The 12,053-nt window shown below is 41.6% G+C and overlaps 1 protein-coding gene across 1 annotated transcript; it reads right to left on the reverse strand.

Annotated features, from left to right (window-relative positions):
* LOC109834436 lies at nucleotides 897-11,332 on the reverse strand. Its single transcript, XM_020402458.1, has 7 exons — nucleotides 10,860-11,332; nucleotides 9,802-10,334; nucleotides 9,546-9,645; nucleotides 8,750-9,010; nucleotides 8,573-8,672; nucleotides 8,192-8,483; nucleotides 897-1,084 (listed from the first exon to the last, which is right to left on the reverse strand). The coding sequence occupies exons 1-7, from the start codon at nucleotides 11,330-11,332 to the stop codon at nucleotides 897-899; spliced, it is 1,947 nt and encodes a 648-aa protein (XP_020258047.1).

A 12,053-nucleotide genomic window follows, 5' to 3' on the forward strand; every position in this document is an offset into this window, starting at 1 on the left:
CTACACTTGCCTGTGCACTCGTCATTTGTCACCAATAGGCAAATGATTTAGTCCTTGCAAGCTGTCTTTGTCATACCTGCCCGAAATATTTCTCAGCAAGAGATTATCTTCGGAAGGATAGACTAACCTGCACACGCACTATGGGACAAGTCAGATGAAGACGAACCCGCTCCTCAATTCTCATGTTATAGCTCCATCGTAAAATGCATGATGGAGAGGATGAGTTATGATTTCACCCGCAAGGAAGGCTTAAAGTATGGCAAAGGCCGGAAGACGCCCCTTTGACCTGCCTATGTCCCCAAAGGGAAGCCGGACAATTACTATGACAAAACATGAAGAGGGATAGGTTACTCCTCCTCTTCCTCGGAATTGCATTGCAATTTGATGAAAAATCCAACGATGCTTGCTCAAATGATTAATCATCAACATCCTCAACTTGGAACTCAGACATCAGCATCAGGGCCCTGTTCAAAGACTTTACGATCAACATGGCTACGGTCGACCCCGATGAAGTCCAAGAGGATGAACAGATTCCGCTTTATGATGAAGCACGTGATCTCCATGTCAGTGCCTAGTGGAGTGGTCACTTCAAACAGCATGAACCGCCCACAGAGGACAAAATACTCCAAATAAATATGGGAGAAGAGGCAAATCCCAAACCCATATTTATCAGCAACAACTTATCTCCCCAGGAAAAAGTAGACCTCATATCCCTCATACGGGAATATATCGATGTCTTCGCATTGAATTATAAGGACATGCCTGGCCTAGATCCTCAAATTGTCATGCATCACCTCAACATTGGCTCGGACACCAAACCCATTAAACAGCAGTAGAGACAGTTTCGTCCATAAATCATGGAGGCGATCAAAGCCGAAGTGAAGAAGTTAATCGAATCAGGCTTCATCAGGGAGGAGCGACACCCCAATTAGATGGTGAACATTGTTCCAGTTCTGAAGAAGAATTGAAGGATCTACATCTGCATCGACTTTAGAGACCTCAATGCTGCATGTCCTAATGATGAATTTCCTCTGCCCATCACAGATGTCATCATCAACAACACCAATGGTTTTGAAAGGATGTCCTTTATAGACGGATTCTCAGGGTATAATCAGATCAAAATGCACCCTAAGGATGAGAAGCACACTTCATTCAGGACTCTGGTTGGGGTATACTGCTACACGGTAATGCCCTTCGAACTCAAGAATGCCGGCATAACCTATCAACGTGCCATGAGCACCATCTTCCGAGATCATCTATGGAAGACAATCGAATACTACATGGATGACCCTGTCATGAAGAGTCACGACAAAGATAATTACCTTCAAGACCTGAGAGCCATGTTCAACCTCATGCAGTGCCATCAACTGAAGATGAACCCCAGGAAAAAGAAGACCTTATATCCCTCATATGGGAAAATATCGATGTCTTCGCATTGAATTATAAGGACATGCCTGGCCTAGATCCTTAGATCGCCATGCATCACCTCAACATTGGCTCGGATGCCAAACCCATCAAACAGCAGCATAGATGATTTTGTCTACAAATCATGGAGGCGATCTAAGCCGAAGTGAAGAAATTAGTCAAGTCAGGCTTCATCCGGGAAGAGCGACACCCCGATTGGGAGGCGAACATTGTTCTAGTCTTGAAGAAAAATTATAGGATCCACATCTGTATCGACTTTAGAGACCTCAATGATACATGTCCTAAGGATGAATTTCCTCTGCCCATCACGGATGTCATCATGGACAACACCTGTGGTTTTGAGAGGATGTCCTTCATGGACGGATTCTCGGGGTATAATCAGATCATGATGCACCCTGAGAATGAGAAGCATACTTCGTTCAGGATTCTGGTAGGGGTATACTGTTACACAGTAGTGCCCTTTGATCTCAAGAATGACGGCACAACCTATCAACGTGCCATGAGCACCATCTTCCGAGATCATCTGCGGAAGACAGTCGAATGCTACGTGGATGACCTAGTCGTGAAGAGTCGTGACAAAGATGATCACCTTCAAGACCTGAGAGCCATGTTCGACCTCATGTGGTCCCATTAACTGATGATGAACCCTATGAAGTTATTCCTAAGCATGATGAGTAGCAAGTTCCTCGGATTCGTCATCATGACGAAAGGGATCCACGTCGACCCAAACAAGGTGCGAGCTATCCAAAAGCTCCAACCACCCAGGTATCTCAAGGAGTTGAGAGGACTACAAGGATGTCTGGTTTACATCTGAAGATTTATTGTAAATCTGTAGGGTAAATGCTAATCCTTCTCCAAGCTGATGAAGAAAGTTGTTTCCTTCGTATAGGACGAGCCTTGCCAACAAGCTTTCGATGAGATCAAGAGCTATGTCTCGAATCCACCTGTCTTGGCAGCCCCCGTCTAAGGAAAACCCTTCCTAATCTATGTAAGAGAAATGGAGCATTCTCTTGACGCCCTCTTAGCATAGAATGATGACGGTGGCCACGAGTAGGGCATCGACTACCTTAGTAGGACCCTATAGGGAGCCGAGCAGCGATACCCCATGGTTGAAAAGGAGTGCCTGCCCTAGTGTTCACAATTCAAAAAATGTGACACTACTTTGTCGGTCAAACCATTCATGCCATCTCCCAGATAAATCCCATCCAAGTCTTCATGACACAGCCCGAGTCCTTGAACTGGCGCCTAGCGCGATGGGCAATCTTGTTGTCTCAATACGACATCCACTTTATACCGTAGAAGTTTGTTAAAGGACAAGCAATCTGCAATTACATGGCAAGTTACCTGCTCGAGATGAAGAATGACCTTTTCAAGTCATGTCGGATGAAACCCACAAGGTTAATGCAACCTCGCAAGAAGGAGTTTGGCAATTGTATTTTGATGACGTCTCTCGCGTGGGCACTAGTGGGTCTATCGTTGTAGGTGTGGGGATAGTCCTGGTTTCTCTACAAAACCATGTATTACCCCGAATTTTCTAACTAACTGAGCCATGTACCAACAATGTGGTTGAGTACAATGCACTACTCATCGAACTTGACTTCGCTAAGGAGTTGAGGGTGAAGCATCTGGAAGCCTACGGGGACTCTCAACTCATCATCAGTCAAATGAAGGGAGAATATGAAGTTGTTTGTGGAAAAATTTGTAATGATGAAATATCTGTATTTGATTTTATTCTCTCTAACTGCTTAGAAAAAGAATGATTACAACTCTCTCAACTCTCGATTACAATTCGAATTCCTGATTACAAAAGAGATGAGGATTGATCTGAATCCTCTCCTTTGTTTAATTCTGGGTTCTTCACGGTGGTGATGGAGTGCCTCCCTCAAATGTCTGCGTCGAATTTGCTCTCTGTTGACTATCCGCACGTCTTGATTCACTGGAACATGATCTTCTCCTCACAATTTGACGTTGTGGAGAACTTGTGTGGCAAGTTTTAGAACTCTTGATGAGTTGATTGATCTTAACCGTAATTGGTTAGACAAGCCGAAGATCTCTTCTTTGCTGCCAAGGAGAAGGATCCAAAAGCCAGCCCCAAAGATTCAGCCTCCTGAACTAAGCTGATTTCTTAGTTATTTATAGGGGATTAAGGGGTGTAACCGCCCCCTTAATTCGCTCCTAAGTGGGGCTAATGGGATGTAACCACCCCCAAAAATCACTCCTGAGTGTAGTTGTGATCCCCTTAGATCGTGGAAAACGGTTTTGAAACCGTTCAGCTCGTGTTTGAACAAGTCAAATGCAAATCCTGCATTCTGGAATGAAATCTGCATTTGAACGTAGTGGTTGCGAGCTACATTGGGCAGCAGATGGAACCTGCGTTGGCAGCAGTTAGATGCTACGTTTGCGGCCGAACATGAGCTGCGTTGGCAGCGATTTGGAAGCTGCGTTGGCAGTGTTTGCAGCGATTTGGAAGCTGCACTAGCAGCGTTGGAAGCTGCGTCTGAGCTGTGTTTGCAGCGATTTGGAAGCAGCGTTGGCAGCGTTGGAAGCTACATCTGAGCTGCGTTTGCAACGATTTGGAAGTTGTGTTGGCAGCGTTGGAAGATGCGTCTGAGCTGTGTTTGCAGCGATTTGGAAGCTGCATTGGCAGTGTTGGAAGCTACATCTGAGCTACGTTCGTGGCTATGAACACGGTGTGTCTTGATACTGGTACGCGGGGAGGACTTCCACGTCTTAGTTTGAAGAGACCGTCAATTTGTAGTCTCTTTCTGTCAGAGCGTTACAAAGATCGTCGCTTTGTAATATTTGCTTTAGCTCTTTGATATGTGAGAGTCGTCAGATTGTAACTCCCGATGTTGATTGTGGAGGCTGTTGATTAGAGCTTTCATCAGTTGTTGCGAAGGTCGTCAGATTGTAACCTTCATCGGTCTACGTGAAAGTCTTCAAATTGTAACCTTCTGAAAGTCGTCAGATTGTAACTTCCATCATTGGTGTTTGATGGGGAATTAGCTATCTATTGTGATTTTTAGACAGCCTACAGAAGTCAGGAATGATAACTTAATCCCATGTCACCAAGTAGCCGTCAAGCAAACCTAATCATTTGACAGTTTCCATAGCGAGCATGTGCTCCGTTCCAAGAACACGCACTCAGATGAAGTGGCATCATTGGCAGCTAACCTAGCCCAATCGCTGGGGACAAGCCAACAAGTCACTGTCGCAAGCTGACAACTCTACCAACTGGAGTATGCTCTGGAGGTGAATGCAACTCACCAGGCGACCGATCAACCCGAATTGATAGATTAGCGCTTTCCGATCATCAACTACATCTTGTACGGTATACTTCCTAAAGACATCAAGGAGCAAGATTATGTTCGCCGACGCGCACCGAGATTCTACTACAATGCAACCACAAAGGCATTGTATCGAAAGTCGTACGACGGCATGCTGCTTTGATGTCTCTCTACGACAAAAGCACAAGAAGCCCTACGGGAAGCCTACGGTGGCACCTACGTAGTTCACAAACCCGGACCCAAGCTCTTGGACCGCTTGCGAAGAATTAGCTATTATTGGCCCAAAATGGTCCATGACGCTGTCGCTTACGCCAAGAGTTACCACGCATGTCAAATCCATGCTAATTACATGTACAAGCCACCCGAAGACCTACATCTAACAGTGACTTCATAGCTGTTTGAGACATAGGGGATGGATGTCGTCGGACTGATTTCTCCCCCATCAGCCAAATGTCATCGCTTCATCCTTACAATAACCAGCTACTTCTCCAAGTGGGCCGAAGTCATGCCCTTAAGAGAAATCAAAACTAGTGATATGATCAAGTTCATCAAACATCACATTATCTACCGATACGGCATCCTGAGGTGCATCATTCATGACAAGGGATCACAATTCGTCAGTCATGCCTTCACTTAGTTCTGTGACAAGTTCAGAATATAGAACCTAGCGTCCACAGCTTATAATCCGTCAGCATACGGATTAGCCGAAGCTTTCAACAAGACGATCATTAAGATCTTGACCAAGTAGACCACTAATAGCAACACAACTAGGATGAGAAGCTCGGTGAAAGCTTATGGGCTTATCGAACCACAGTTTGTACACTGACCGACATCACACCTTTCTCAAATGTGTACGGTTGCGAAGCCGTCCCACCACTCGAAATTCAGATTCCATTCCTACGCGTCTCACTTGCAACAGGGATGACAACTGAAGAAAGTCAGCAACAACATCTCGCAAAACTCAAGGCGTTAGATGGAAAGCGGCTTGAAGCCCAGTAGCACATTAAGTTCTATCAAGCCCGAATCTCCAAGGCTTTCGACAAGAAAGTCAGACATAGGTCCTTCAAGGAGGGAGACCTGGTCCTCATAATTCGGTGACCCATGATCATCAACTCTAAGAAGAAAGGTAAATTCTGACCCAAATGGTAAGATCCATTTATAATAGAAGCAGTCTATTCAAATGGAGCTTATCACCTCGTCAAACTGAATGGCGATAAGGTTCTGATGCCTATCAATGGCAAATTCCTGAAGAAGTATTATCCCTAGTCTTCTTACAACCTCTTCATATACTCTGACAAGTATACAAGTATAAACTGCTTCCCCTATACTCCGACGAGCATACGAGTATAAACTGATTCTCCTTTACTCTAACGGATATACAAGTATAAACTATTCCCAAACCTCCAACTGGTATATGAGGATAGATTGTTCCCTACCTTTGACGGTAAGTTCCTAGAGAATACTCTTAAGGATAACCTGACAACCTCCCGCTATTACTGTTTAATCATCTCCAAAATGATTAAAATCCTCCCACTGGTGCACGAGGCTAAACTGCTCCTTCTTTCCTCCTACTGATGCACGAGGCTAAACTGCTCCTTGCATCTTCCACTCGGTCAAACCTTCCTACAATTAGGACTAGAGCCAAAATCCCCTCTCGATTCCTTCTAAGAATGAGAGGTTCACTTTCAAGATGGACGACTAAAACTTTGAATAGTTAGGGTCATCCTAAATCTCCCGCCTGGTCAAAACTCTCTATAGTTAGGACCAAAACCAAATTCTCTCGCCAATCCTTTCCAATAAGATAGCAGGCCCCCATAACTATCAAGTTAACTACCACCTTTGATAGTCATTTCTCCATCAGGCTCATTCAATTGGATGATGGATCTTATGAAACCTCAAGATTTGAACGGGTCTTTTTGACGCGAATCCACTCATCTGCTACTGGTTTGGAGGCGAAAATACTCGCTCGCTGTTGTGGCATTTGGTGCCTCCTAAACCTCAGGTCCGCCTCATACCAGATCCCGTCAACTGGCTCCAAAGCCATGGTGAGTTGGCGTGCAAGGCGTTAGCGTCGTCTTTACCGTGCTCTCTTTGACAGAGTTGGCACGTCTTCAGCAGTAGGCTCCTTGATTAAAGAATGGTTCAGTCCTGAAGATCCGGCTTCTTCAGAAATCGTAGGAACGTTAGGGGATGAAACTACAGCATTAATGGTGCAGATCTCCTCATCTTGGGTCTTCAGATCTGAAGACCAACGAACTTTCCTTGTGGAATAGATCTTCTTGCTCTTTTGAGGAGAAGATGATCTGGAGGAGGAAGAAATATACTCTCATACTTCTGTTGGTCGAACTCGTATTCGACCTCTTCGTTAACCGGGATGAGAACCCTTGGTTGCGACACCACAGCCTTCGTAGAAAGGCCGTCGCCTCCCACTGTGGTCGCCAGTTTGTTTTCGTCAAAAGTTATCTTTTTCATTACTGTCAAACCTGTTACACCGTTTATCGATTACAAGTTCGAGTTGATCTTTTTATAAGATCTTCTTATAATGAGAAAAGTAAAGATTACAACTTTATAAAACAACACACAGCAGTAGTTTATCTCCTGTTACTTTGTGTAGGATCATTGCCTGTGCCGGGGACACATTAGTCTGTGGATCGTCACGGATCATATCCAGTTGACAAGTGTAATTATGCTCTTGCTTCATGAAGGAAATAATTGTAGCAGCGACAATCACGACCAAGCGAGATTGTGGCTCTTCTCGAGATCAAACCCATGTTAGATTCGGAGGAAAGAGGGGGAGAGAATCTCAAATCTTTTGAAGGCTTTTTCTTTATGAAAAAGTTCACCATGATCTGCCAATTCTCCTCTGAAATTCGTGGTCTACTGTTCAATTTGACAGCACCTCGCCCTCAGATTTCAGATCCTCTCCAATGAAGACCCCGGGCTTCTATTTATAGGCTTTTGTAACAGCGTTTTCTGATAAGATCAATTATTTTGATGTCATCTGCAGTTGATAACTGCCCAGGCGCTCTTAAGGATAGCTTCAGAACAATTGTAGAGGTCCTGGGACGAAAGAATTCTAATAAAACATCAAAATCCGCATTTTGGGAATTTGGGAGGCCTAAATAGTCGTGGTGACTCGGAGGTACGCGAGTCACCATTTGGTGACTCGGAGCTATGCGAGTCACCATTTGGTGACTCACATGAGTGCGAGTCTTCTGGCCAGCTGTTATGTCTTTTTGACTCTTTTGGCTGTTTGTATTTACTTCGGTTCACTTGCTTTCCCTTTTACGCGTGTTTTGTCAATTTGTTGATTTGTGCGCTTTTACCGATTTGCTTCATGTGTTTCATTGCCGTCAGATAAACTTCTTTTACTCGGACGATGTCGCTTCTCATGTTCTCTTTGTCTTGACCTACGTGTGGGAATCCATAGGCAATTTTTGATGCCTACACCCTAGTCCCGTAATTGTCTCTCCACTTACCAGTTCCAGTCTTCATATCATACCAAACACACTGAAAGACATAAATGCATCCTGCTCGTCCTAGATAGTTGATACCAAGTATGTTATCAAGGTACCCATAGTATGTCTCATCATTAGTGCCTATGGTTGCAATTCCACAATTTTGGGTGGTTCGAGATTCTTCTATAGACTTGATTTCAAACTTATAACCGCCAACATCGAATCCTTTATAGTATTTAACTTTAGCATCTGGAAGTGTAGCCAAATATCCAAGTTTCTTATCTAATATTGATTCTACATCTGGTAATCGGCTCTGACAAAAAGGTTAATACGGTAATTACATAAAGATGTTAGATTAAATTAATAGAATGAGTCAAAAAAATGAGATAATAGAAATCTTACATAATGTTTAAACCAATTGCAAAAATTATTCTGATGATGTGTTTCAACACGTGCCTCATTCCAATTACTATGCATTGCACGTATTTCATCCTTGTGTATTCTAATGTCAAAATGAGTAATTAATGTGAGAAGTATATTACATCATATAAACATATATAATTATGGGAATAGACATACTCTCTAACTTCTCTAAGGCATTCGATATTAAGAAGGATAAAGCGATGAATCTTGTTGATAAATGTAAGAGTCGTTCTGTTATAATCTGGCTTTTTAGATGGTCCGTCATGAATTACAAGAGGTTTGTTGAGTTTTGTCTCAATGTCTTCATCCAGATAACGGGAACAAAAAGTGGTTACTTCCTCTAACAGATAACCTTCCATAATAGAACCCTCTGGTCGATTTCTATTGCGAATATAATTTTTCAGAGTGAGAAGGTACCTGCAAAAAGTTACATTAAATCACCACATCCAAGCTATAAAATAAAAATATATCGATTACATTAACTGAAAAACTAAAGGTACCTTTCGATGGGATTCATCCATCGATATTGTACTGGTCCGGCAAGCCTAGCCTCAGTTACAAGATGAACAGTCAGGTGTATAATCATATCAAAGAATGATGGTGGAAAAATCCGCTCAAGCTTGCACAAAATTAAGAGAATTTCAGCCTCTAGCTTCTTTTACTTATCATCCTCAATGTTTTTAGCAAACAATTCTCGAAAGAATCTGCAAAGATTGTTGATCACTAAACCGACTGATTTATGGAGGGAAGCCCTGAGAGATAATGGAAGAAGATGTTCCATAATAATATGGTGATCATGACTCTTCAACCCTTCGATCTTACCTTTAACAATCTTTATCTTCTTTTTTAATGATCCAGAAAACCCCGTAGGAACCTTCAACTCATGTAACACCTGAAGAAACTTTTTTTTTCATCTGGTGACATGTGATACACGGCATTGGGGAGTACAAACTGGTTTGGATTGTCTGCCTTTGGTATAGGATGCAACTCTTTTCTAATGTTCCACGCCTGGAGATCCCTTCGAGCTTTGAGGTTATCTCTTGATTTTTCATCTTTACAGAGAAGTAAGTTAAGTATGTGCTCAGATACTCCTTTCTCAATGTGCATGACGTCTAAATTGTGCCGCACTTTATTTGTCTTCCAGTAGGGTAGTTTAAAAAATATACTTTTCTTGTTCTACCCTTATGGTGTTTCTTGTCTTCCCTTACCTTTTCCAAAAGTCATGTTGTTTTTGACATTCCACTGAGCAAGTATATCCTCTCCGAATAATAGGTCTGGACGCTGGCGTTTCTCTTTAGTACCATCAAAGTAGATGATGTCATCTCTGTACGGATGATTTTCATCCAACATGCACCGATGACCGCAATAACATGTCTTTTTACTAAAGGGTAGCCTTCTCGATGTTGTATGGAGATGACAGTAAGGACATGCAGTGTAACTATGTACAGACCAACCAGATAGCATTCCATACGTAGGAAAATCATTGATTGTCCACATTAAGGCTGCACGCGTGGTGAAGTTTGTCCCTGTGTCTGCATCGAACGTCTCCACACCATCGATGAATAAAGATCTTAACTCTTCGATAAGAGGTCGAAGGTAGATGTCAATATTGTTTCCCGATGACTTAGGACCATTAATAAGAAGAGGCATCATGAAATATAATTGGCCTATAGACAACCACAGTGAAAGGTTATAAACCATCATCACAACGGGCCATGTGCTGTGGGGATTGCCATTAAAGCTAAAAGCGAAAAAGCCATCACTAGCCAATCCCAGCCTGATATTGCGAGGTTCCTGACTAAATGTTGGGTGCTTATTGTCAAAATTCTTTCATGCAGGTGTATCTCTAGGATGACTCATTCGTCCATTTTTCACTTAGACATGCACGCTGATGCCAAGTCATTGCCACTGATGTCTTCTTACACTTGAATAACCTCTACAGCCTCTGTGTTATGGAAAAGTATCGTACTATCTTGATAGGTATATCTTTCTTCTGACCGTGTACTTTCTTCTTATATCTAGCCTCTCCGCAAGTAGGACACTCTATCTTATATGAATGTTCTTTCTAGTAAATTATACAATCATTAGGACATGCATTTATCATCTCACACTTCAGACCCAGATTAGACATTATCTTTTGAGCTTCGTATTAGGTCTCAGGCACATGGTTCCCCGAAGGCATAGAATCTTTAAGAAACTTGAGGAGCATCGTAAATGACTTGTTGCTCCTTTATTTAGACATTTAATCTGGAATAGATGGACGAACCATGATAGCGTGGAGTGTTTTGCATTCTCATAAATGGGCCTCCTAGCATCATTCATGTATTTATCATAATTGTCTTCACGATGTCCTCCTCCAAAAGGAAGATCTTCAGTACGATTAGTATTACCAAGAGCTACCTCAACTATTTCCTCCATTTCCTTATCGATAAACAAGTTGTCTTCTTCTTGTTCTTCTTCATCTGCATCACTGAAACCTTCAATTTCTCCATGATATACCCAAGTTTTATAATCGCTAACAAAACCATTCTTCACAATATGAAGTTCTACTTCTTCCTCCAATTGATGCAACTTATTCAAACATAATTTACATGGACAAATGAGTCTCCCATATTGGATCATATCGTGTCTGCGTACAAAATCCATGAAAGCACTAACTCCATTAATGAAAATAGATTGCATGCATTCTGCATGACCCGCGTACATCCAATCCTTATCTCTGATGTAGTTATGGGTCATGCTAACCAAAACAAAATAATTTATTAGTAACGACCTCTAAAAATATGGATTTAGGAAATAAGCAAAGCATGATAATGACTTTGCTTCAAATAGGGTTACAATTAAAAGCTAAATAGTTTAAACATGTTCATTTTATTAAATAAAATAGAAAAAATGTAAATATTATATAAATCATGAGGTATTAATGTAACCTACTTTTATGCGTGTTGCTCGTACCTAAAAAATGTAAATATTATATAAATCATGAGGTATTAATGTAACCTACTTTTATGCGTGTTGCTCGTACCTTGTCTGTAGATCTAATTGATCCATCTAACCTTATTACTCAAGTCATCATGTTATCGACTCTTCTATAAATATATAAATGATTATACTTATTACAATCTATATCACAATGTGTATACCCTGTAAATTGTAACTTTGTTTGTATTCTCTGCTTGTAATGACTTCGTAATGATTTTCTGTGCATGTGATTTAATTTATTATCAACCTTGATTTGCTTAATGATTGATGCAGTTTATGCTAATATATTTAAATGAGTATTTATCTATCTTGCAATGTGAATTTACAATTATTCGTGACTTGCGCACAAATCTGTGATATCTTATATGTATACTATGTATGATACTTGTACAAATAATATACTACAATATGTTTATTAAATCTATGTACGCTATCAGCAAGCAGCTTTTCACAAATAATCTAGAATAGAAATTGGAGG

Source organism: Asparagus officinalis, chromosome 1 (assembly GCF_001876935.1).
Source record: "Asparagus officinalis chromosome 1, Aspof.V1, whole genome shotgun sequence".
NCBI lineage: Eukaryota > Viridiplantae > Streptophyta > Magnoliopsida > Asparagales > Asparagaceae > Asparagus > Asparagus officinalis.